This window comes from Macaca thibetana, chromosome 13 (assembly GCF_024542745.1).
Source record: "Macaca thibetana thibetana isolate TM-01 chromosome 13, ASM2454274v1, whole genome shotgun sequence".
NCBI classification, from domain to species: domain Eukaryota; kingdom Metazoa; phylum Chordata; class Mammalia; order Primates; family Cercopithecidae; genus Macaca; species Macaca thibetana.
The window spans coordinates 37,489,079-37,511,518 of record NC_065590.1 but is presented as its reverse complement, the minus strand read 5'-3'; the positions used below and the strand labels follow the sequence as shown (position 1 = coordinate 37,511,518).

General features: G+C 41.2%; 3 protein-coding genes across 11 annotated transcripts in view; 1 reads left to right on the top strand and 2 right to left on the bottom strand.

Annotated features, from left to right (window-relative positions):
• The window catches only part of NFU1 (NFU1 iron-sulfur cluster scaffold), a 532,135-nt gene that overhangs the window by 127,855 nt on the left and 381,840 nt on the right, over window positions 1–22,440 (bottom strand). The window lies entirely within an intron of this gene.
• The window catches only part of SNRNP27 (small nuclear ribonucleoprotein U4/U6.U5 subunit 27), a 716,203-nt gene that overhangs the window by 325,683 nt on the left and 368,080 nt on the right, over window positions 1–22,440 (top strand). The gene's annotated exons all lie outside the window — the stretch shown is intronic.
• AAK1 (AP2 associated kinase 1) overlaps window positions 1–22,440 on the bottom strand; it is a 224,816-nt gene that overhangs the window by 68,482 nt on the left and 133,894 nt on the right. For all 9 annotated transcript variants that reach the window (XM_050754373.1, XM_050754375.1, XM_050754378.1 and 6 more), the window contains exons 4-10: window positions 17,734–17,842; window positions 15,842–15,984; window positions 8,019–8,140; window positions 6,301–6,382; window positions 5,685–5,817; window positions 2,821–2,924; window positions 651–730 (exon numbers count right to left, since the gene is read on the bottom strand). In XM_050754373.1, coding sequence (XP_050610330.1) covers window positions 651–730; window positions 2,821–2,924; window positions 5,685–5,817; window positions 6,301–6,382; window positions 8,019–8,140; window positions 15,842–15,984; window positions 17,734–17,842 — 773 coding nt within the window. The remainder of the gene's footprint in view (window positions 1–650; window positions 731–2,820; window positions 2,925–5,684; window positions 5,818–6,300; window positions 6,383–8,018; window positions 8,141–15,841; window positions 15,985–17,733; window positions 17,843–22,440) is intronic.

Below are 22,440 nucleotides of genomic sequence, written 5' to 3'. Positions count from 1 at the left end.
TGCTACCACACCTGGCTAATGTTTAGGATACTCTTGTACTAGCAACAATTTTTTTTTTTTTTTTTTTTGAGATGGAGTCTTGCTCTGTCACCCAGGCTAGAGTGCAGTGGCGTGATCTCAGCTCACCGCAATCTCCACCTCCTGGGCTCAAGTGATTCTCCTGCCTCAGCCTCCCAAGTAGCTGGGACTACAGGTGTGTGCCACCATACCCGGCTAATTTTTGTATTTTCAGTAGAGACGGGGTTTTGTCATGTTGGCCAGGCTGGTCTTGAACTCCTGACCTCAGGTGATTCACCCTCCTTGGCCTCCCAAAGTGCTGGGATTACAGATGTGAGCCACCACGCCTGGCCATACTAGCAACATTTAAAGTCTGCTGTTGCCTCATCTCTGAATGCCCCTGAGCCTATTCCCATGCAAAGAAAATAGCTTTAGAGTTCTTGATTCTCTTTCAAATGTAGATCACAATGTTTTATGATATTCCTTTTTGGATTCCCAAAGAACAGTTTCTGCCTAGGCAAGACAGAGCTTGCTTTCCTGATCTGTGAAGCCCCTGGTCACGACAGCATACGTAAGAATCAAGAAACACAGGCATCCTTCCCTGCTGCTGTGGCAATCCAAGGAGGACATGTGCTCACGAAGGCATTTCTTACCTGGCCTTTGGCTGGGTCTTTTTTGCAGCTGCCTCACTGGCTTTCACTGGTTCAGGAAGCTTTGCAGGAATGGGAGAGTTCTATAGAATTGCAAACAAAACAAAACAAAAAAAGGACATCGTAGATTTCTTTGTTAAAGAATAAGCAGCCTGATTGGGACTGAGAGCTGATGGAAACACATTTTGGGATCTTCTGGAGCAGCTTCCAGGCCCTGCGGTCTGTCTGGTAGAGGGAAGGAAAGTTAACCAAATGCATGTCAGACTCAGCCATAGTCAGGGAAGAAGAGGAGAGAGTAGCTTGTGTGCAGCACACATTCCCTGATTATTCTCTACCTTCTGTACCACGCTGAGTCACTGGGGCTTGATCTCAGTACACTTCTCCTGTGCCACAGCTTAGAAGTGATGCTATGAAAGGAATGGGAAGGAAAAGTCTGCAGCTGGTATTATTCTGGATCCCAGACAGATCTTCGTTCGAGCTTATCAATGTGTCAAACCAGGGTGCACTGAGTCTGCCAGTCAGAATGCTCAGAGAAAACCACAGCCACCCCTGTGTATGGCTGCTGAGCCAGTACCCTTTCCAACATGTGAGGCACTACTCAGTCCACAAGCCAAGGAGAGATCCTCTGGCTTGAAATCTGCACTATCCATCTAATAATACCTCATGAGGGAGCACCAGCTAGCTGTCCCTAACCCTAAAACAGGTGCTTACCACTACTGAGTACCAAACGACATGAGACTTGTGAGGTGTACTTTTGAAAAACTAGCTACCAATCTGAATGCTTCCACTTAGATCTCACATTATTTAACTTTACGAATGGAAAAGTGGGACTACAAAAGAAGAAAGTCATGTTTGGTTACTGCACAGTATCCCTCGTTTTAATCTGGGAAACCCAACACATAATACTAGCTATAAAACTGGCCTTTTAGGAGGGTCCTCTTGCTTCCTTCATGTTTCCAGGTGAGGGGAGATTTTTCTGCTGGAAAACTTCTAGCACTTCCTCTTCTTCAAGCATTCCTCTCCCAAAGGAGAAGAGTTGACTTCTGTGACTGATAAGACTGTGGAAAAACTGAGCTGGTCCAGTTTGCTGTTGCCCTCCTTCCTTTAGAGAAGAGCCGGTCCCCCAGGAATCAGGTGTTTACATCTCAGTCATGTGGGTCTAATGCTAGTGAGCCTGACTGGTCGAGCTGCATCTTCTGACTCAAGCTTATTAGTAATAAAGCCAATATTCTGAGCTCCACCTGGATGACCCCACATCTGATTTCAAATGTGAGAGTGAAAGAGGAGTAGCACCCTTAAGCCCCAGCAGTGAAATCAAAAGTTCATTATTCGAGGAACTAGCAAGAAAATTTCAGGTTAGAATCTATTTATTATAGCATCTATTCACAAAATGTTTAAGAAAAATAGATCACAATATGACGTGAAAAATATGCAAGGATTTTTAGTAGAGACGGGGTTTTGCCATGTTGGTCAGGCTGGTCTTGAACTCCTGACCTCAGGTGATCCACCCTCCTCAGCCTCCCAAAGTGTTGGGATTACAGACATGAGCCACCACGCCCAGCCGTATTATCAACATTTGAAGTCTGTAAAAAGGACATATGCAAGCATTTTACTCTGAAAACTGTGAGTGCAGAGTTTAGGATTACTAAATGTAGAAAACATTCTTATGGCTTGATGTGCTGGAAGGACAGAGAAAGAGGAGTGTGAGTTATAAATGGCCAACAGCAGAAGCAAAATCAAGAAAGCTCTGCTGCAAGGAAGGAGAACAGGGACAGGGGGCGTAGGTTCTAACAGGCATGGGGGCATGTCCAAGGCCTTGCCTCAGGAAAGCAGCCTGCCTAATCACCTCCAGGTGACTACAACAGGCATGTGGCTCTTAGAGAACTAGAAGAGTTGACAGACATGAAGTTGGTCAATCTTCATTCAGAGTGTCCAACTCAATCCCTAGGGCATTTTTTTTGTTCAGTACAATTGCTTCAGTTTTATAATTAAATTCCATGGGAAAATTGGATTCCCTTTATGGCGATTGCTTCACAATTAGCTTTGCTTGAACGCCCCCTAGTAGATAAAGCAAGGGACATCTATATTCATTTAAACAGTTGATTAACACCCCAAGAACTCAAAATGGCAATCTGATAATGTTTAGTCCCTTTAAGTAGCACCATTCACGTACCTGTACATTTGGAATTGGGCACTCTTTCTTGAGTAGCTTAAATGAGAAGTAGGACACCTGGTAAATATCCGGCCTTTTGTCAGGGTCTGGTTCCAACATATATCCTAAGGCAAACATACGTGAATTTATTTAATAATATTCCAACAGTTATTACACTAGTTAGGAAGCATCATTACTCTCTCTATTCCCAATGTTTTGTTTTTAAACTTTTATTTTTCATAGAACTCAGACAGTATAATTAGCCCCTTTTCTCCCCCTTAGAAAGAGAAGCTCTAATGTTCCTGAAATATTTAATATCTATAAGAAAATAAAAATAAAATATGTGGATTGTAGCAAAGATACTTAAAGTTCATATTCTATGCTTTGCACCAGAGGGACTCAAGCTCTCAATATGAAAGTTACCACCTTCATACTTTGATACCTAGGACGTTACACCATCTTACCACTCAAGCTCTCAATATGAAAGTTACCACCTGCATACTCCAATACCTAGGAGGTTACACGGTCTTACCATGGGCTTCCTTGGTTCATCTTATCTTACTAAATGAATGATTATTCTTAATAATTATAACCAAAACCCAAATTTCATGAATTTACTTATTCTTTTGTTGGAAATATTAGCTGGTTTCCAGATTTAAAAAAATTACAAAGTAACATATGCATATTTACTTTTCCTGTGACCTATAGATCAATTGTCTATTTCCAGGTCCTCTAAGCTTCTGCCTCCCTGAGGCTGGAAAAATCCTTAGGAGGAAAAAAAATCCTTAAGAAGACCACAAACATACACATATATATGCAAACAACAACACAAGGCAGCTGACTGCTTAAATAATAAAGTGAATGCTCTGGACACTAAGTTCCAAAAAGATCAGGGAGGCTGCAGCCTTGTGACCGCCTTGCAGAAGAGGCAGAGCTTGAGCTGGCCCTTGAAGGCAGGACAGAAGTCAGTCAGGGGGGAAGCAGTGAAAAAGACATTCCAGTTGAGAGAACAGTCTGAGCAAAGAAGGACGTGGAGAAAGACAAGAGAGTGTCTTGCTGCAAGTAAACAGAGGAGCCAGAAGGACAGGGTAGAGAGAAGGCTGAGTGGGTGGCATGCAATCAGAATCAGAATCTTAAATGCCATGCTAAGAAGCTGAGCCCTACTGTGGGACCATTGGCAAGCCGCTAGTTTCCTAATCAGGGACATGAGAGGTGGTGTTTTATAAGAGGAAACTTTTGGTGAGGGTGTGCTGGATGGGTTGAAGAGAGAGAGAAAAGCTGGTGACCAGTCCAACAGTAGAGGCATGAGCTGACAGAGTCTGTATATACTATGGTGACAGTGATGTACGTATAAAGAAAATAGTAGAAACTCCAAAAAAGGAATATGACTGAGAAAATGATTGAACCTTTCCTCTCTCTTGCTAGCTGGATCCAAAGAAATCTTAAATTTCACTTTTATAGGCTTCAATGGTGATACCACTGAGAGAAACTGAAAAGAGGGCAGGGGAACTAGGTATTGAGGGTAAAAAGAAGGAAGGAGGGCTAATGATGATAAACTTAATTTTAGATCTGTGCGTTTAGGGTGACAGTGGAGTTGCCAAATGTTCTGCAAGCAGTTTGGGAAAGATGTCCATGGTATAGATATTCATAAAGAGTTGTTTTTCCCAATATGAATTTACTGCATAAATGTTTTAAAAATTATCAAAAAATAATACTAGTCTAATATCAAAGTTGGCCATTTTCCCATATTTCCTACCAATCTCACTTACATACCTGGAATTCTAACATGAATATAATGCTTTATCTCTTAAAACAATTCAACAATTATTAAATGTCATAATCTAGTCCTTTAAATATTCCTCCTTTTTTTGTTAATAAATGGAAGAGGCTGATTGACAAAACTGGCACAATGGAATGGGCAGCACCTTAAAAGCTGTATCTATGTTAAGTGGATAAGTTATCTACATTTTCTCAGTTTCAGTTTTCTCATTTGCATAATGGGAATAATTATATTTAATATATAAAGGATTTTAAGAATTAAATGAGGCATAAGTAGGCCCTCAACAAATGTCAGATGCTCCACTCACATTTGCTGCTTCTATTTTTTCCAGTATATCCCCATGCAGGACCCAAACTGGGTTACTCAAGATTTATAATCAATCCATAACAGTTAAAACTTAGATGTTAAGAGTCTTGACCAATGTGGAAAGATGATAAAAATCTCTGCTTCTTTAGCATTTTAGTATAGGGGCTTTGTGCAAAGATTATTCTTTTTTTTTTTTTTTTTTTAAGATTACTTATTCTACCATCTGGTTAATGAATGTTAGTACATATGCTTGCTATGATGATACCAAATAGTGGGGAATCTTAAGACTATTTTTAAGAAAGCATTGAGTTTAGAGGCATCTTATCAAAATCCCGTGATTAACCTAAATGAGAGGAAAAACCTGGTTCCATGGAGTTATATAGTCTTAATTATGTATTCACCCCAGTGAATGCACTGCAATCATTTTCATTTGAGTTGCTTCCAGTTTTGCAAAGATGAATTTCTTATCACTTGATATGAGTCAGCTGGACTCCTTTGGTACTGGAGCTTTCATAGAGACTGCAACAGAATATAGAAGCACTATTCTGCTCCAGGCAGTTAGGATTTCTGCTTGGGTGGCTGGGCTCAGGTGTGAAACAGAACTTCAGATTTCTAGCAAAAAGACCCACCACTCTAACTAGACACTGTTACATTGTCTTTGAGTTCCCAATCATTATCAACTAATTTCTTTACCTTTGCATCTAACTCATTACTCCTGGAATCTAATCCCCCTTTATCCGCCAATTCATTCTTTGTGATCAGAAATAAAAATATGAAACTAGAAGCTTAAAATACTTACTAATTAGGCAGTGCATGTCTTGAGAATATCGAGAATTATCAGGAATTGTGAAGTTTCCATCACAAATTGCCACCTGACTCTCCCCAAATGGTAAAGTGAAGTAGCATAATTTATACAACAAACATCCAAGAGCCTAAAAAAATAAAGATAGCAGATTGCTACTAGTGGTTTATTTATCATGACTCTAAATGGATCTAATGAGAAACTGGCACCATTCACATTTACTAGCAGATATAAAAACTACAGACTATTAATATATTAGAAACGTGAGTTTTAGAACCCAACACCACTGTTAGCAGCTGAGTTACAATATTTCTACCATTATTACCAAATTGTGCTCCAGTAAAGAATAAGTATTTACCTGTTTTGCTCTTAAGAACCAGTAACATATGCATGAAAAAAAAATCTAAATAATTTCCACAGAGCTTGGAAGTAATTTTCTTTATCATGCTTCAAGAAGCAGTGGCTGGTATTCTCACATCAAGAACCTTGAGGGGCAAGTAGACAATGATATGGTATGGTAGCCACCATGCTATAGCGCTGTGTGCATTAACCTTGGGAATTTACAGTCAAGACTGCTGCTATCTGAGGTATGGATAGGTTACTTGACACCTACCCAAATGTCTGCCTTTGTAGTGATGATTTTGCCACTGTACAGGTTGACCATTTCTGGTGCTCGATAAGACAGCGTTGTATATCTACAATCAAGAGATTCATTTTTTGTTAAATATGTCAATAGTATAATTAAAAACCAGGAGCAGCAGAAACACTTTTTTTTTCTTTTTACATTAATAGAATCCCTGGGAGCAATCTGCAGAAGAAAGTATGAAATATTAGTACAGATAAAATGAAAGACTGTCCCTGGTACAATCATATCATCACACCATGGCCCTCTGGCAGCAGTCCTCCTAGTCTACGAACATGTGGGGACTCAGACACTAATGCATTAAATAATTTCTTTTTTTTTTTTTTTCTTTTGAGACGGAGTCTCGCTCTGTCGCCCAGGCTGGAGTGCAGTGGCCGGATCTCAGCTCACTGCAAGCTCTGCCTCCCGGGTTCACGCCATTCTCCTGCCTCAGCCTCCCAAGCAGCTGGGACTACAGGCGCCCGCCACCTCGCCCGGCTAGTTTTTTGTATTTTTTAGTGTTAGCCAGGATGGTCTCAATCTCCTGACCTCGTGATCCGCCCGTCTCGGCCTCCCAAAGTGCTGGGATTACAGGCTTGAGCTACCGTGCCCAGCTGCATTAAATAATTTCTAAAAGCAACTTTTCTTGGTCCTCAAATGACAAAATCTTCTCTTACCAATTCTTATTCTGATACTATATTTTGCCAATTTGTTGTTTTAAAAATGGCCTTTACATGTGGCTCAACACAGAGATGTAATACTGACTGTGGTACTCTGGAGAAGAGCAGAAAGTGGGCCCTGGCTGGGGTGAGGAGTGGATGGAATCAAGAGCCCTTTATCTTTGCTCCTGGAATCAGGTTGAAATAACAGTTTTATCTCTCGCTCCAGAAAAAAGTAGTATAAGCACATCCTCAAAGTGAGTGTCTTGGTGTTACCAAGCATGTGATTTATGCTGCTTTAGTCTCTAGATCCCAGATGGGACAGGTCTAGGCATCCCTCAGGGCCTTGGGTCAATCAGTGTCTTCTTGCCCCAGGCATGGTTGTCTGGGGTGATGCATGAAAAGGACAGAGAAGATCAGGATGTAGGTGTGCAGGCTAGACTGTTGACTTATTAGTAGTAATAGTGAGTGCTGTTACCTGTAAAAAATCCAACAATGTGGACATGAGGAGAAAATGGGTCAGGCTCTTATTGGAGTCACAAACCTAAATAAGCTTTTTCTCGTGAAAGTCTGTGATTCAGTATCTGCAGAGACTTTAATAACCTACTCACCATTATTTCCACTTAGATTGCCTTATGAGCAGGAAGGAAGGAGCAATTTAGGGTTCAGTAAAAAGCACATCTGTTTGACTGATAATGTCATGGCTGCTGTGATCATACTTAAAAACATCCTAGTACTTTATATTAGAGTGTGTGCACCTCTCAGCTTTTTATAGGCTCTGTGACATCATAAATCAAAACATTTATGTGCAATGACCACAGGACCACTGATAAAGAGCTCTAAGAGTCCTTCCTTTTACTCTGATGTATGCTTATAAACCCCTCCTCATTCTTCACTTAAAGGCAAACAACCCAACTGTGACCATGATGCTCTGAGACGAAGGACAACTATCACCATTCTCTCCCCACCCTGATCTTCTCACCCATAAGCTGAAAGTAAAGTTGCTCATCTGATTGTGGACAAAACTCCATGAAAGGAGAAAAAGCTTACTTCTTAATCTCATCTTCTACTGCATTGACTCCCTCAGTTTGTGGATTCTGGAATTTGTTGGTGGCACTTCCAAAGTCACACAGGACATAGTGGCCTCGGTCATGCAAGAGGATATTTTCAACCTGAAAAACATTCCCCAATCACCCATTCCAAGATATCATTTAGTAATGCACGTGAAAATTTGGTTTCACAGTCACATAAATAAAACGTTTTATTTCTGGCAGTCTCATTAATGTGCACAGGAAAGTTATTCCTCTCCAAGTATCTCAACAGGGGTCATCCCAAGTGGAACACAGGAGATGCAGAGTAACAGGGAAAAGTGGGTGGAGAGGGCAAAAAGAGGAAACTCCACAGTGGGGGATGCAAGAGTGCCATTTTTGTAAATTTCAGCCACATTTCTCACCTCTGCAGAAACCGTCTTCATACTTTCAAGCCTCTGACCTGTGCCTTTGCTCTTGCTCTTCTTTTAGGCCAGGATGCCCTCCACAATCCCTACCTCCTTAGCCAGCTATCAAAATCTCGTTTTAAACCCCAGGTCAAATGCCATGTCCTTTTTGAAACTTTCAGGCTCCCACTCAGATAACATGTCACTCTTTCCCTATTGTCCTTCAGTATTTCATTCTCTCATGATATGAATTACTTCACTCGGACCTTATAAGTACTTATATAAATGTCTTTACTACACTAGGTTAGGATATTCAGAATTAATACTGTTTATGTTTCAGTTACTTCTCAATGTGATAAAATGCCTGGGGATAAATGGGCAGTTTTCCTGTTAATGTATTGCCCTAATTTTTTAAATAAATGAATTCTTTGGGCAGTGAGTTAGGAGTTCTAGGCAGCAGGGAGCTATAACGCCCCAAATCTAGAGAAATCCCTGGTATCAAAGGATTCTACTAATGAAATGACAACTCCAAAACAGTGGACACTATGTACTCAAGGTATACCGATTTTTGGTCTAGATGAACTGAGCTGACTAGTATGCTGGAGGACAGGCCTGGCTATGTGTGGGGAGTAAAATGGCAGCCAAAAAATCTTGTTAGGCCGTTAAGACTGTAGTCTCCATTGTCTTTTGTCTTCAGCCTTCCAAAGACTGACCGCCTTTGGAAAACAAAGGCAAGAGTAGACTATAAGATAGTCTACTCTTAAAGATAAGCTCCTCAAAGATAAGCATCATCTTGTAATCATATTCTTGGTCTTCTCTACCTAATGCCTAACAAAATGCTTGGTATAAAAAATGTATGTTGAATGGAATAAACCAAAAAACACTGTGTATGTGTGTGCATGTGCGAGCAAACCTGGTCTGTCAGGGGCAAGATATGAGCCACCAAATATCCAGGCCATACTACTGTACTGCTACTGATTCTTTTAAAAACAACCAGTCAATTATAATAAGCTCTAATTTCTATACTTGTTTCTATACCTTCTTTTAATTCTTCTAAGAATTACATTAAGTATATTTTATAGTCTGTATCTGCCAATTCCAATATTCGAAGTGTCTGCTGCCAACTGATTTGCAGTTTATTGTTTCTTATTCCTACTAAACCTTGCTTATGGTGGTGTTGGGAGGAGTTTTGTTGTTTCATTAACTTATGATCCTTGGAACTTAATCTGTACAAAGCTTGTGAGATCTGGGTTTAAAGTCTATTGTTCTTCCAGAGAGGATACACTGATGTAGTTGGGGGCAGTACTGCCCTGGAATTACTTTAATCTATAATTTTGACCTTGGAATTTCCAGCCACATAGGTAGTTTGAACTACGGCCATCAACCTTCACAGGTATGTTCCATGATTAACAATTCTTAAGCATAGGGTTATGAATTAAGAATGATTAGAAGAGATTCGTTCCTTTGAGATAAGGCTGAGGCAAGCAAATATTTCCATCATCTATGTCTTTTTTATAAAGCTTACCAGTTTAATCTACTTATACAAAGTGACACAGTCAAGCTTCCTGAGCATATACACACTTTAGGAATTCAAAATAATTCCAACAAAACAACACTAATGTTTTCAATCTAATTTAGAGGTTATAAAAATAACAGCCATCATTTTCTGAGCTTTATTATTGCCAGTACTACTGTACTCAGCATTTTACATGGATTATCCCACTACATCCTCATAATCCCAATATGATTATTATCCTTCTCTCACAGATGGAGAGAATGAGGCTCAGAGTGATTAAGTCACTTGCTAAATGTCACACAGCTAATAGTTGGTACAGCTGGGAAGTGAACCTAAACAACCTCACTCTAGAAAGGACAGGCAATTATATTCCCACTACAGGAAGCAGGTTAGAAGCAGAGCAATTAATAAAGGCCCCCATCCTTACTTCCAACTATAGTAGGGGTGATGATACTTGTTTAATGCATTGGGTGCAAGCTTAAGGACAGAACTTTCTATTGTAGGGGCAGAAATGCCCCTACAATAGAAATCTAGTTAATAAGGAACCACGTGTCTAAACACTAGCCAGGCTGATTTGTTCCATGTCTCCTAAGCATTCCATACATAATCTAATTTTTCCTTTTATTCAATTGCTCCTTTTATTCAACTGCTCACTCTCTACTCAAGTTGTAACTCCCGAGAAAAACCTTTCACGACCAGTCCACAAAATCTACAGAATTGAAGGCCTTCAGGCCAAATCAAACCATGCCCACTTGTTACTTACCTAAAGTTTATGGCTGCTTTTAAACTCTGACAGCAGAGTTGAGCAGTTATGACGGACCTAAAATATTTATTATCTGGCCCTTTGTAAATAAATTTTGTAAACCTTTGGTAGGTAATAATCACTGATAATCATTTACAATTCGGCAATGTTTCTTTCACTGTGGGTTGGTATTTAGCTTCTTACGTATTTACGCTTGCCTTCCCAAGTAAGACTACAAAGCTTTAGAGAAATGCCTGTGTGTCTCCCATAATGCCTTGTCCAGTGCCGTACACATGCCAGGGACCCTTAAATGTTGCTGATGAAATCACTTATTTAGCATCATTCAGCAACAATCTTCCTCCTCGGCCTCATGCACCTGGCAGGGCTCATGTAAAATCATGCTTCTCCTATTGGATGTGTGCACTCCCTTTCTGAATCAGTTTCTACACTTCTAATGCTGGAATGTACATCTAGAAAAGCTCTTATTACCATACATTTATCAAAGAAACACGTTTCACACAAAGGATAAACACAAAGGATAAATGCTTGAGGTGGTGGATACCCTACTCACCCTGATGTGATTATTACACATTGCATGCCAGTATCAAAATGTCTCATGTAACTCCTATATACACCCATTATGTACCCACAAAAATTCAAAACTAAAAAAACAAAAGAAACACGTTTCAACTCCTACTATATGCCAAGAACTTTTCTAGGCTCTAGGGATAAGGCTGTCAACACAACAAAGTCTATCCTCTCACGGAGCTTACCGTTCAAGTGGAGATAAGAAGAAAATCATTATACTTGCCTGGTAGTGATAAACATTATGACAAGAAAGCAGCGGGTGAATGTATGTACGGTGAAGGGGAATGCTATTTTAACTAGTATAGTCAGGGAAGGTCTCTCTGAGGGGAACAGAGACCTGGATGAAGAAGGAGCAGCCATGGGCCATCTCGGGGAAGAGCACTCCAAGCAGAAAACAGCAGCACAAAGGCCCTGAGACGGGAGAGTGCCTGAAGGGTCTGGGGCACACGGGCAGGTCACTGTGGCTGGAACAGTGCTGTGCATGGCACCAGTACTGCAAAGAAAGCTGAAAACATGGGAAAGGACCTATTATGAACCAGTGCTGTCAGAAAAGGGGAGACAAGATAATGTGGAGCCGTGGAGGAAGTGAAGGACTTACAAAAGTGAAACCAATAACAGGAACAAAGCATAAAAAAACAGAGTGATAATAACAGTAATAACTAATAGCACTTATTAAGTGCCAGACACTGCTCCACAAACTTTTAAAAACCTAGAGTATTTCATATAATCCTTACAAAGCCTTGTTGTCTCCCTTAACAGATTAGAAAAAAGAGGCCAGAGAAGCTACCTAACTTGTCTGAGGTCACAGGCTGGTAGGGCAGGATTTAGGCTCAGGCCACCAGACTGCCAGCACCACACCCTCACTCACTGTGCTGATGTGCACTGTGCCATTAAGGGGGATGGACAGTTGAGACTGGTGAGGAAGGAGGAAGGAGAAAGGGAGAGGACCAGAGAAGCACACAGACAGCAGACTGGGGAAGGGCACTCGGGCGCCACTCAGCATTTTTCTCAGGTCAGCAGCACACGAAGACAGCCATTTTAGGAAAATTAGCTTGGCAAAATTGAGGGAGAAGGAGAAGGAAGGCAACGACGGCAGGTACAGCAGTCTGGGTGTGAGATGACTCGGGCCGGGTATAGAGAAAAATCAACAGGGATGGAAAGGGATAAGTGGGTATGGACAGATTATGTGAGATTAAGAATGTAGAAAACCAACTACACCGTCGTACACCACTTTCTGAAAGCTTCAGAGAATTTGCAGAGGGACTTTGTTTTTGGCAAAGTCCCTTAGGGTGAAGCTCAAGATTGGTCACCACTGCTTTCAATCCCGAACCTTTCCATTCTTTGAGAGTGTGATGCTGCTGACCTCATTTCCCAGCCTCTCAGCTTAAGAGTGCTATTGAAGTTGTCACTGTCAAATTCTGCTTACAGCTTTAGCAAAAAGATCTAGAAGGCTACCTCCTACTGACCTCTTCATCTCGATATTCCAAACAGGTATGGCATTAGACATTTCAGTCAGAGAATGTATTGCCACTGCAAAATTTGAAAGATTAGATGAATGCAGGTTTTCAAACCTGTGTTTCTAAAAATGGGACAAGAATCTTCATCCTATTATACTTCATGAGATCAAAATCTCTATTCTGACAAAAGAGGAGACATCTATGACTTTTTCGACATGAATGTGCTTGTTAAGCCTTAACCCTTTCTTCTCCTTTCTTAAGTGCTTGTACAAATAGCATGGTATTCAACAGAATAAAATGGGAGTGAAAACCCGTGGCCTCCGTTCTGGTTTGATCACTCAACTACCTGTGCCGGTCACAGCCTTTCTGTGCGGAGGTTTCCCCACTGGTAAAGAAGAGGGCTGGCTTCGGTGACCTTTCCAGATCTACAACACCATGATCTGCAATCCTGATCTTTGTCTTTCTCAGAGAAATGAAAATTTAAAATGAGGAAAATGATTAAAGTGTTAAAACAATGTATTAGAGGAGAGATCTTCAGTATAATAGAACAGCACTTCTGGTACGGTTATTTTTAGAACATAAGCTGCTTAAGGACAGGGACCACTTTCAGTTTATTTCGTCTGTCATTGGAAAGAAAGACTGCACAGGCAGCAGAGAGGGCAAGGGGGCCTTCCTCGGTTCTGCATGTGAACCAGCAGACCCATATGCAGAGCGGCACTGGCTCCACAAGGCCCACGGTAGGCCTGGCCTGTGCTCTTTCCCACATCCTAGTAACTTTTATTCACAATGGCATCTCCTCACCAAATGGAAATCCTGCTCACAGAGAAGCAACTAGCATTTTCTCTGGAAAACAGGAAAACAGAGAACTCTTTGGCTCTGACTGTTGCTAGAACTGTGGTGGCTGGTTCCCACAGTGACATGGAGCTCAGAGTGGCTGAGACTATGTGATGCAACGACAGAGCCAGGGTGAACAGGAGCACTTGGGGACGTTTCACTCAGACCTTGGGAAGCTGCAGTTGCAGCAGGCAACTGTAATTGTCCGTCACAGACATACTAGCAGACAGCAATAAAATCTAACGTGCTAATGAAAGGATCTAGATGGCATCAAGTGTAAGATCTGGGGAGTCAACGACTAAAAACAACAGCGACCAGGACTTCTCTGCAACAATCACAATCCAGACCTCTTCCCATGGTCCCTATATCCAAGGTAGAGGAGAAAGAATCTCCTGAACCAGTGAACAAATTGGCAGCATGACTGATGATCTTCAATATTGATGAAAACACAACCACAGAGTCCAATACAATCAGCTCTCCTTATCTGTAGGTTTCACATCTCCCTCCATGCAACCAACCATGTATCAAAACCCTCAGATACGGGGGACAACTGTGTGTATTCTCCACCCGCAGATGGTTCAATCTGCAGATGTGGAACCCGTGGATACAGAAGGCCAACTACTGTGTGTCCAGCCAGCATTGCGCTGCCTCCCTCTTAGGAACACTGAGGTGCAAGGGGTAAAGCACTGAGGGCTGGCTGGGGAATGGAGCCTGGTAACCTCACTCAGCCTTTCACGCCGATTTGCTCCGCATTCCCCTGCTGAAACATCTCGTGGGCTGTTCAGTGCCGTGAAGGAGGCGGCTGGGGTCCGTTGCCTTAGCCCTCCCACCAACCTACTCAGCATCCCAGGTAAGACACTGAGCTCTGTCCCCAGGGTCCCATCACTGGGTGATGCTGACCCAGCACCTCACTGTAGCACAGGGAATGTCACCGGGCAGTGCTATCCTGGTAACTATGTAAGCTGGACAGGTGTTATTTACTGGTATGACATGATTATCATTCAGGCTTCATTTAATCCACTAAGTGTTTAAAAATTAATATAAAGAGGGCTGGGCATGGTGGCCCATGCCTGTAATCCCAGCACTTTGGGAGGCCAAGGCAGGCGGATCACTTGAGGCCAAGAGTTCGAGACCAGTCTTGCCAACATGGTGAAACCCTGTCTCTACTAAAAATACAAAAATTAGCTACGCGTGCAGCAGGCACCAGTAATCCCAGCTACTCAGGAGGCTGAGGCATGAGAATCATTTGAACTCGGGAGGTGGAAGCTGTAGTGAGCCGAGATTGTGCCACTGAGCTCCAGCCTGGGCAAGACAGCAAGACTTCATCTCAAAACAACCAAAAAAACAAAGTTAATATAAAGGAAGACTCTGAGAACATGGGAATATTACTTTCTAAAAGGATCCTCTGTGTCCCTCTGCCTCTTCCCCTTGTCCTCACCTCCGAGCCCTTTCAGGCATTTACCCTGCCAGGCATGTGCCTAGAGATTGACAAGCACTCCCGCATTCAGCCTCACCACCACCCTAACCGAGCGGGCACTGTTGGCTCCACTTTACAGATGACGAAACTCAGGCCCGGAGAGGCTAGTGATCTGAGGAGAAAACCAAGGAGCCTGGGAAGGGGGAGCTGGGGAGAAGACACTGTCACAGGATTCAAATTCTGGCACTGTCCTTCCTAGTTATATGACCTTAGGCAAGTCACATAACCTCTCTGCTTCTTAGTTTCAACTATAAAATGTAACAAAGAATGTCTCCCCCTGAAGAGACACTGTACATAAAATGTAGTAGAGTACTTGGCACATAATTGGTGCTTGATACATGCTAAGTTGAACCCTAACAAGGTGCCAATTCCATTGAACAAACACTGTCAAGAGACTACAATATGAAAGGCACGGTGCATGGTGATGGCAATTAGGACAACTAAAAAAAATCAATTCGTTGATTTTGCAAAATATGAAATAAGACTTTAAAAACCAAGCATCATTGTTTACTAAGTATTTAAATTAAAAGTATTATTTTTCACAATCCTGAAAAAGTTGGGGGAGTATATCAGGAAAAACAGAAACAACACAGGCTCAGGCATTTGATAATTATAAAGAATTTCTGGAGGCTACTTAAGTAATAAAACTTATACCTGTACTGTACTTTTTCCTTTGTTATTTTCTCTCCTCAGGCAGAATATAAACATAAAAACAGGGACCATACCTTACATTTCTCTCACATCCCCACAGTATCTACTCCATCCCTGGGGCAGACAGAAAATATTCAGTAAGAATGCACATCATGAAAGAGCGTGGTCTGTACCTTCAGGTCCCGGTGGATAATAGGGGTTTTGCATTGATGCAGGCGGGCAACAGCCTCACAGGTATCACAAAATATCTGGAGCACTTCGTTCTCTGTAAAGCCTGTTTGCAGGCGCTGGTTCATCAGGTTTACCACCTGGCCACCTGAGGGGGTACGTACAGGACAAAGGAGAGGTTATAAACATTCAGACTTGTCATTTAGTCTAAGAGAAGTGGTCTGGACTAACCACTGACTGAGCCAGGATTAAAACCTAGTTGTCTTGACTCCCAACTTGGGGTTTGTTTTCTTATAATTCAGTGTCTCCTCTAATGCATCAAAAATCGTTTCTTTATTTTATAAAGCACCCCAGATGTGAGCTGCCCTCGTTATGTCTTCGAGATTAGTAGAACTGATAATATGGTCCTGCTGTAGTTGCCTGGTTATACCGTGTCCATTGTGTATGAGACATGGCCACAGCCTCACCTTGCCATATCTTTTAGTAAGAATCAGATGGCACAACAGGTCCAGGGAACAGGAAGAAGATGGTTTTATAGTCTGAACTTCAGGAACAGCTTAGTCTCTCTGGCTTCACTACTTACTGCTTGGCTTGCAGAAATGGTACCGCCAACAATTAATCTCCAGGACCAAAAGATTGATGCCCTCACTTGCAACATTATCCAGATGCCTGGATGCTCCTACTGCCTGATCTCTAAACATTTTAGTATCCAAAAACGAATGAGCAGGAGGAAACAAACAGTCAAGTTCAAATTTGGTGGTACTTTAGGAAATCAGGTAAATAGTTAATACAGTAAGGGCTGAAATTACTGGTTAACATCACATATTTTTGGGATTAGCAACATATTTAATTTATGGATAGTATCTTTTTTTTTTTTTTTTTGAGACTGAGTCTCACTCTGTTGCCAGGCTAGAGTGTAATGGCATGATCTTGGCTCACTGAAACCTCCACCTCCTGGGTTCAAGTGATTCTCCTGCCTCAGCCTCCCAAGTAGCTGGGACTACAGGTGTGCACCACCACGCCCAGCTAATTTTTGTATGTTTAGTAGAAATAAAGTTTTACCATGTTAACCAGGATGGTCTTGATCTCTTGACCTTGTGATCCACCCGCCTCAGCCTCCCAAAGTGCTGGGATTACAGGCGTGAGCCACCGCGCCCGGCCTATGGATAGTATCTTAAGCGTAGGGAAAATGTTAATGGAACTAAGGGTGATTACAAAACACAGCACCAAACAGTAAGGCACTGACCTAAGCCAAACCTCCAAACAATGGTTCGATAAAATGCAATTAACTATGAAAAAAATTCATGCTACAGTCTGAATTTCCCAAGATAAATGTTTTTTGAAACTTGAAGCTTTCAATGACTTTACTCCACTGTTAACAGCTGCATCATTTGAATATAGCCTCAACTTACTAGGAATTATAGCTTTAGAGCAAGGAGAGGAGGGTCACTTCCATTCGACGAAAAGGATTCTTTTACCCCGTAACACATGAATGATGGTAAGTGGGAAAGAGAACACACAAGTGAGGGAGTTGGGGGAAGCTGTACTGTTTCTTTTGTCCATCTGGAGTTGAGTCTTTATTATGCGCCTTCATCATTTGTTATATAGCATCACAAAGAACATTCATTCTCATTCTTATACATCCTCATTTATACACAAACACCAAACCTTCCTAAACCCAACAAAAATGGAGTTTTATATTATCTACACTTTCAACTGTCTGTACCATTATAAGAATAACAAAGAGTTGACAGCAGACTGTATCTTTTAGTTTTCTCATCTGTAAAACCAGAACATACTATAGAGTGCAGTGCACATTAAGTGAAATGACTCGCCTAACCTTGACAATCAAAATGCTAGAGAAATGACAGCTTAAGGGGATGGTTCATATACATACCTCTACAAAAGTCCATCAGAATGAGCACTTCCCATACATCACCGCTACTCACATTGTTGATACTAGAATCAATGTAACCCACAATATTCTTGTGCCCTGACAGGTCCCTCTGTGAACAAGAGATGAGAAATACATTGTTAGTTTCAGATGCCAATAGGACAGAATTAGCCAGTCAGTTCCATTAGCTCAGATAATTTAAATACAGAGATGATACAGGGTTGACAGAGAAGACTAAGGAGCAGGGTCAAGAACAGGTTTCCAGTGGTCCCTGAGATTCACAGCTAGATCTTCAATAGCAATTCCATAACCCCACTAAACCAGAGGACACTCCAGAACCTAAATTCTAGAGTCAAATGCACAGAGTGCCTACTTGCTTACTGCATCAATGCTCCATGTAAACTAGAAGCAAAGACTCCCCTCTCCAGAAACACGGCAGGGGGTAAAGAGTAGAGACCGTACGAACTACTTAAATATATTAACTTCTAATTAAGAAAAATAAAATTGATGTTTTTCCTGGTTTTAGGGGACAAAAATTAATTCAACTTGACTTTTAAATAGTTCATGCTGTTTTCTCCCTTTGGGAAATCTACCAAAAAAAAAAAGCTATTTACAAAGTCTTGAAGGGACTACAATAGCATCCAGACCTAAGCATTTTGCTCATAATTAGGCCTTTCAAGCCAACCAACTGGGATATAAGATGGGCATGTTTCCAGCTCTTCAGTTGGAACTGCATGTGATCTCTCAGGGCTGCTTGGATGAATTTATTCATCCAACCAACATTTGTTGAGCACTTCCTATGTGTCAGGACCCATCTAGGAACTGGAAATGGTCTCACATTTTGGTATAGTCCTTTCAACATCTCCAGAGAGGCAGCTCTTTGTAACGATCATGTTCAAAACCAAAGTAATTAAGAAGTAAGTTGAGGAAAGAAAAAGAAGGCAAGCTGGGTGATATGATTTTTGCACAAATGCAAGGTAAGGTTTTATTTTTTACACTAGTTTTAATAAATTGTCCTACTTTTGTTTCAAAAGGGTGAGGGGGAAGGAAAACTTGTGGTCCCCTGAGAGTCACCATACAAACTTAGCAATTTGGACAGTGAGAACAGAAACTACCACCACTCTAATTAGATTCAGCTGTTTACAGTGAAAAACAAATTTCATAACAAAACAAGAGAAAACCCCACGGTATGAAGTGAACACACCTGAACCCTGGGCATCAAAGTTAAAACTCATTAGAGCCTTCCTCTGAGTGATGGATTGTGAATGACTATTGCCTCAAAAATGGCAGATGCAACAAAAGTTCAGACAAAAGTAGAAAGGCTTTGGAACTGGCAGATGGAAGTCACCGGAGACTTACGTGAGAGTAGTTTCAGAGAACGGATGGGATGGTGGTGAGAATGAAACTGGATTGCACAGAATGGGAGTTGAGTGAGTAGGGCCAGGGTCTACAGATTTCTCTTGCAGAACATTTGTGCCTAAGGCAGCAGCACCGAGGAGAAAGGGTGTTTAGGATGGGAAAAAACTGAGCACCAGAAAGAGGAAGGAGTCAAGAGAAGAGAGCTTTAAGATACAGGAGAGGATGATGATAATTGACAGAAAAAGTCCTATAAGTAGAAGGGTGGGATTAAGAGTACTGTTCGAGGGACTGGTCTTAGGGTAACTTTTTTTTTTTTTTCCCCTGGCAAGCAGGAAGGAGGCAAGGATGGCTGTGCATGTTGATTTAAGGCGGAAGAAAAAGAGAACTCAAGTGAGTTCGGATCTGTTGTTTTATTTTGGTAGAGAACAAGGTCATTTCCTAAATGTATAGGAATGACAAAGAAGTTTGATGAGACAAAAGACTTAGAGCATCTGCTTTGGATAATAGATAAGGGAGATGATGAAGCTAACACACATTCTCTAGAATTCAAGTTTTTCCCAAACAGAAAATGATTTTGGGACTCACATTTTAGTGGCCTATCCTTCCCTCTGCTTTTCCATCTCATCATCAACCCATCCAGAACTCATTTCCATTTACACATTCCTGAAAGTAGAAGAACTGGAGAGAAGTTCTTTGCAACCAAAATAAAGATCATATCCTCCAAATATTCAAAGATGAATGAAAGACTCATGTCCTTACATTGAACTATTTGAAAAAGAATCAGCAATGTTGCCTCCGAGTTGGTCTCATCCTAAGAGGACTAATAAAGCATCCGGCAGAAAGCAAAAAAATATTGGTAGAACCATGCTATGGTTTGAAGGCTTGTGTCCCCTCCAAAATTCACGTTAAAACTTAAACCCCCAATGCAATAGTATTAAGAGATGGGGCCTTTAGTCATGAGGGCAGAGCCCTCATGAATGGGATAAGCAACTTTATAAAAGGGCTGGAGGGAACTAGCTAGGCTCGTTTGTCCTTCTGCTTTCCACCATGTAAAGACAAAGCATCCCCTCCAAAGAAAGCAGCGCTCAAGCAGAGACCATCTTGAAAGCAGAGACCAGGCCCCTACCAGACACTGAACCTGTCAGCACCTTGATGATTTTGGACTTCTTACCCTCTAGAACAATAAGAAAATAAATTTCTCTTCTGTATAAACTACCCAATCTCAGGTACTTTGTTATAGTAATACAGATGGACTAACACAAGCCAACAGGAGGTAAAGAGGCATTAAAGGACCAAAACTGGATCATCAACATCTGCAGATGGCACCTTGCCAAGATGTTTGCCAAGATGTCTGCTGAACAGTTCAAGTCCGAATTGCTGTTCATTTTCTCTTCTGCAGATATCCTGAGATACGTCCAAGCAGAAAAGACCCCCTCTTTGGAGAGAGACAATGGCATTTGGCTTTAATGACCTGATGATGCAGCAACATCTCAGATTTTAGAGTAAAACTCCACTAGTTTATAACTCTGATGGAGAAGATCTGTTTGAATGGCTGTGAAATGTAGAAAAGGTCAAGAGAAAATCTTACCACAAGTTGAGCATGACTCACATTTAAGGTACACTGGCAGTAGCTCCTGCCCTGTTCTCAGCAGCAACAGGCCAGAGAGGGCCAAGCTTTCCTCTGATTTTGGTTAGAAGACCAGATCCAGACTTATAGAACAGAAATGGATGGAGCGGTATAGAATGGAAGCACATAGGGAATACCTCAGCTACAAACCGCTTACTCAGAAAAAGGCAGGATGAGGGAAAGATGCTTTGTTGCCCTTGCCTACAACTATTATTTGGAGTACCAGAATTATGATGAGTATTAGTCAAAATGTGGTTTTCAGGGAAGTGGGGAACGTTCAGTTAAACCATAGATAAGATCACTACTACATGATTTAAGCAGTGATAAGTTTAAAGAGTTTATGTTATTTTAAGTTTTATTTTTAAACCATCATTAAACAACATTAATAAAGTATTGAAAAACTATTAGAAGACCTGCTTTATTAAATAGATACTTTTAAATGGTTTGTAGTTACCTTATTAATTTTCTTATTTAACTGCTTGAAGCAGTGAAAAACCTTTTTCATAAATACATGCAAAAGCTACCAGTTTTGAAAAGCAGGCCTTCAACCCAGGTCCTATAGATTATCACAAATCCCAAGTTTATCTGGCGCCTTAATTAATGGTGCTTGAAGCGCAGCATGGTATACTATCTCTGGCCTCAAAATTCCTGTGACAGAAGAATTCCTAGTAAAGAATCTTAAGGTCTTATGAAAAAAAGGGAAGATTCAATTTCTAAGTATATCTATTTATGTTCAAGAAAACAAATACAGCATTCTAAATTGCCCATCAATAACATGCCACTCACTTCAAAACAGTAAAAATGAACATTGCACATAACTATATGTCATTAGCTCAGGCTACCCTTCCTTGGATCTTCAGCATGACATGTGCAAATCCATGATGATGGAAATTTGCTTACTGCTTGCATTTGCAGATAGTACATTTTCAAAGAAGCATCGTCTACCTGCTTTGACCCTCCTTTCAAACATTCAACGTTTTCTGACTTTATGACTCAGCACTACTGCTGTCTACTTCTGGGATCACATTATGGTTCCACAGAACCTCTTAAGCAAATTTCAGCTTCTTCTTAACTTAAAGATGAAAGAAAGCAGTTCTAAGGTCTACAATTAGTTTCTCTCAAGATTGCTTTTTTTTTTTTTTTTTTTTTTTTGATACGGAGTCTTGCTCTGTCACCCACGCTGGAATGCAGTGGCACGATCTCAGCTCACTGCAACCTCCGTCTCCCAGGTTCAAGTGATTCTCCTGCCTCAGCCCCCTGAGTAGCTGGGATTACAGGCGCATGTCACCACTCCTGGCTAATTTTTGTATATTTAGTAGAGACGCGGTTTCGCCATGTTGGCCAGGCTGGTCTCGAACTCCTGACCTCAGGTGATCCACCCACCTCAGTCTCCCAAAGTGCTGGGATTACAGGTGTGAGCCACTGTGCCCAGCCACCAAGATTGCATTATAAATGTCTTCTGCTTTACTATTCCCTCTCCCCTCTTCTCTCTATAATCCTAAATTTCCTTTATAATTCTTTCAAGAGGAGTTATTTACTGGCAAACAAAAACTATCAAGTCCAGTGCAACAGTAAAACAAAAAGCATTTTGAGATCTAGGCTGGCCTTGGAGTCTATTGGAGACCTTTTTGGACTTCTGCTATATAAGAAGTTCCAGTTATTTTTATCTTCTCTATACCCATGTTTATTCTACCTTTCCAAAGTGTTTTTTTGTTTTTTTTTTT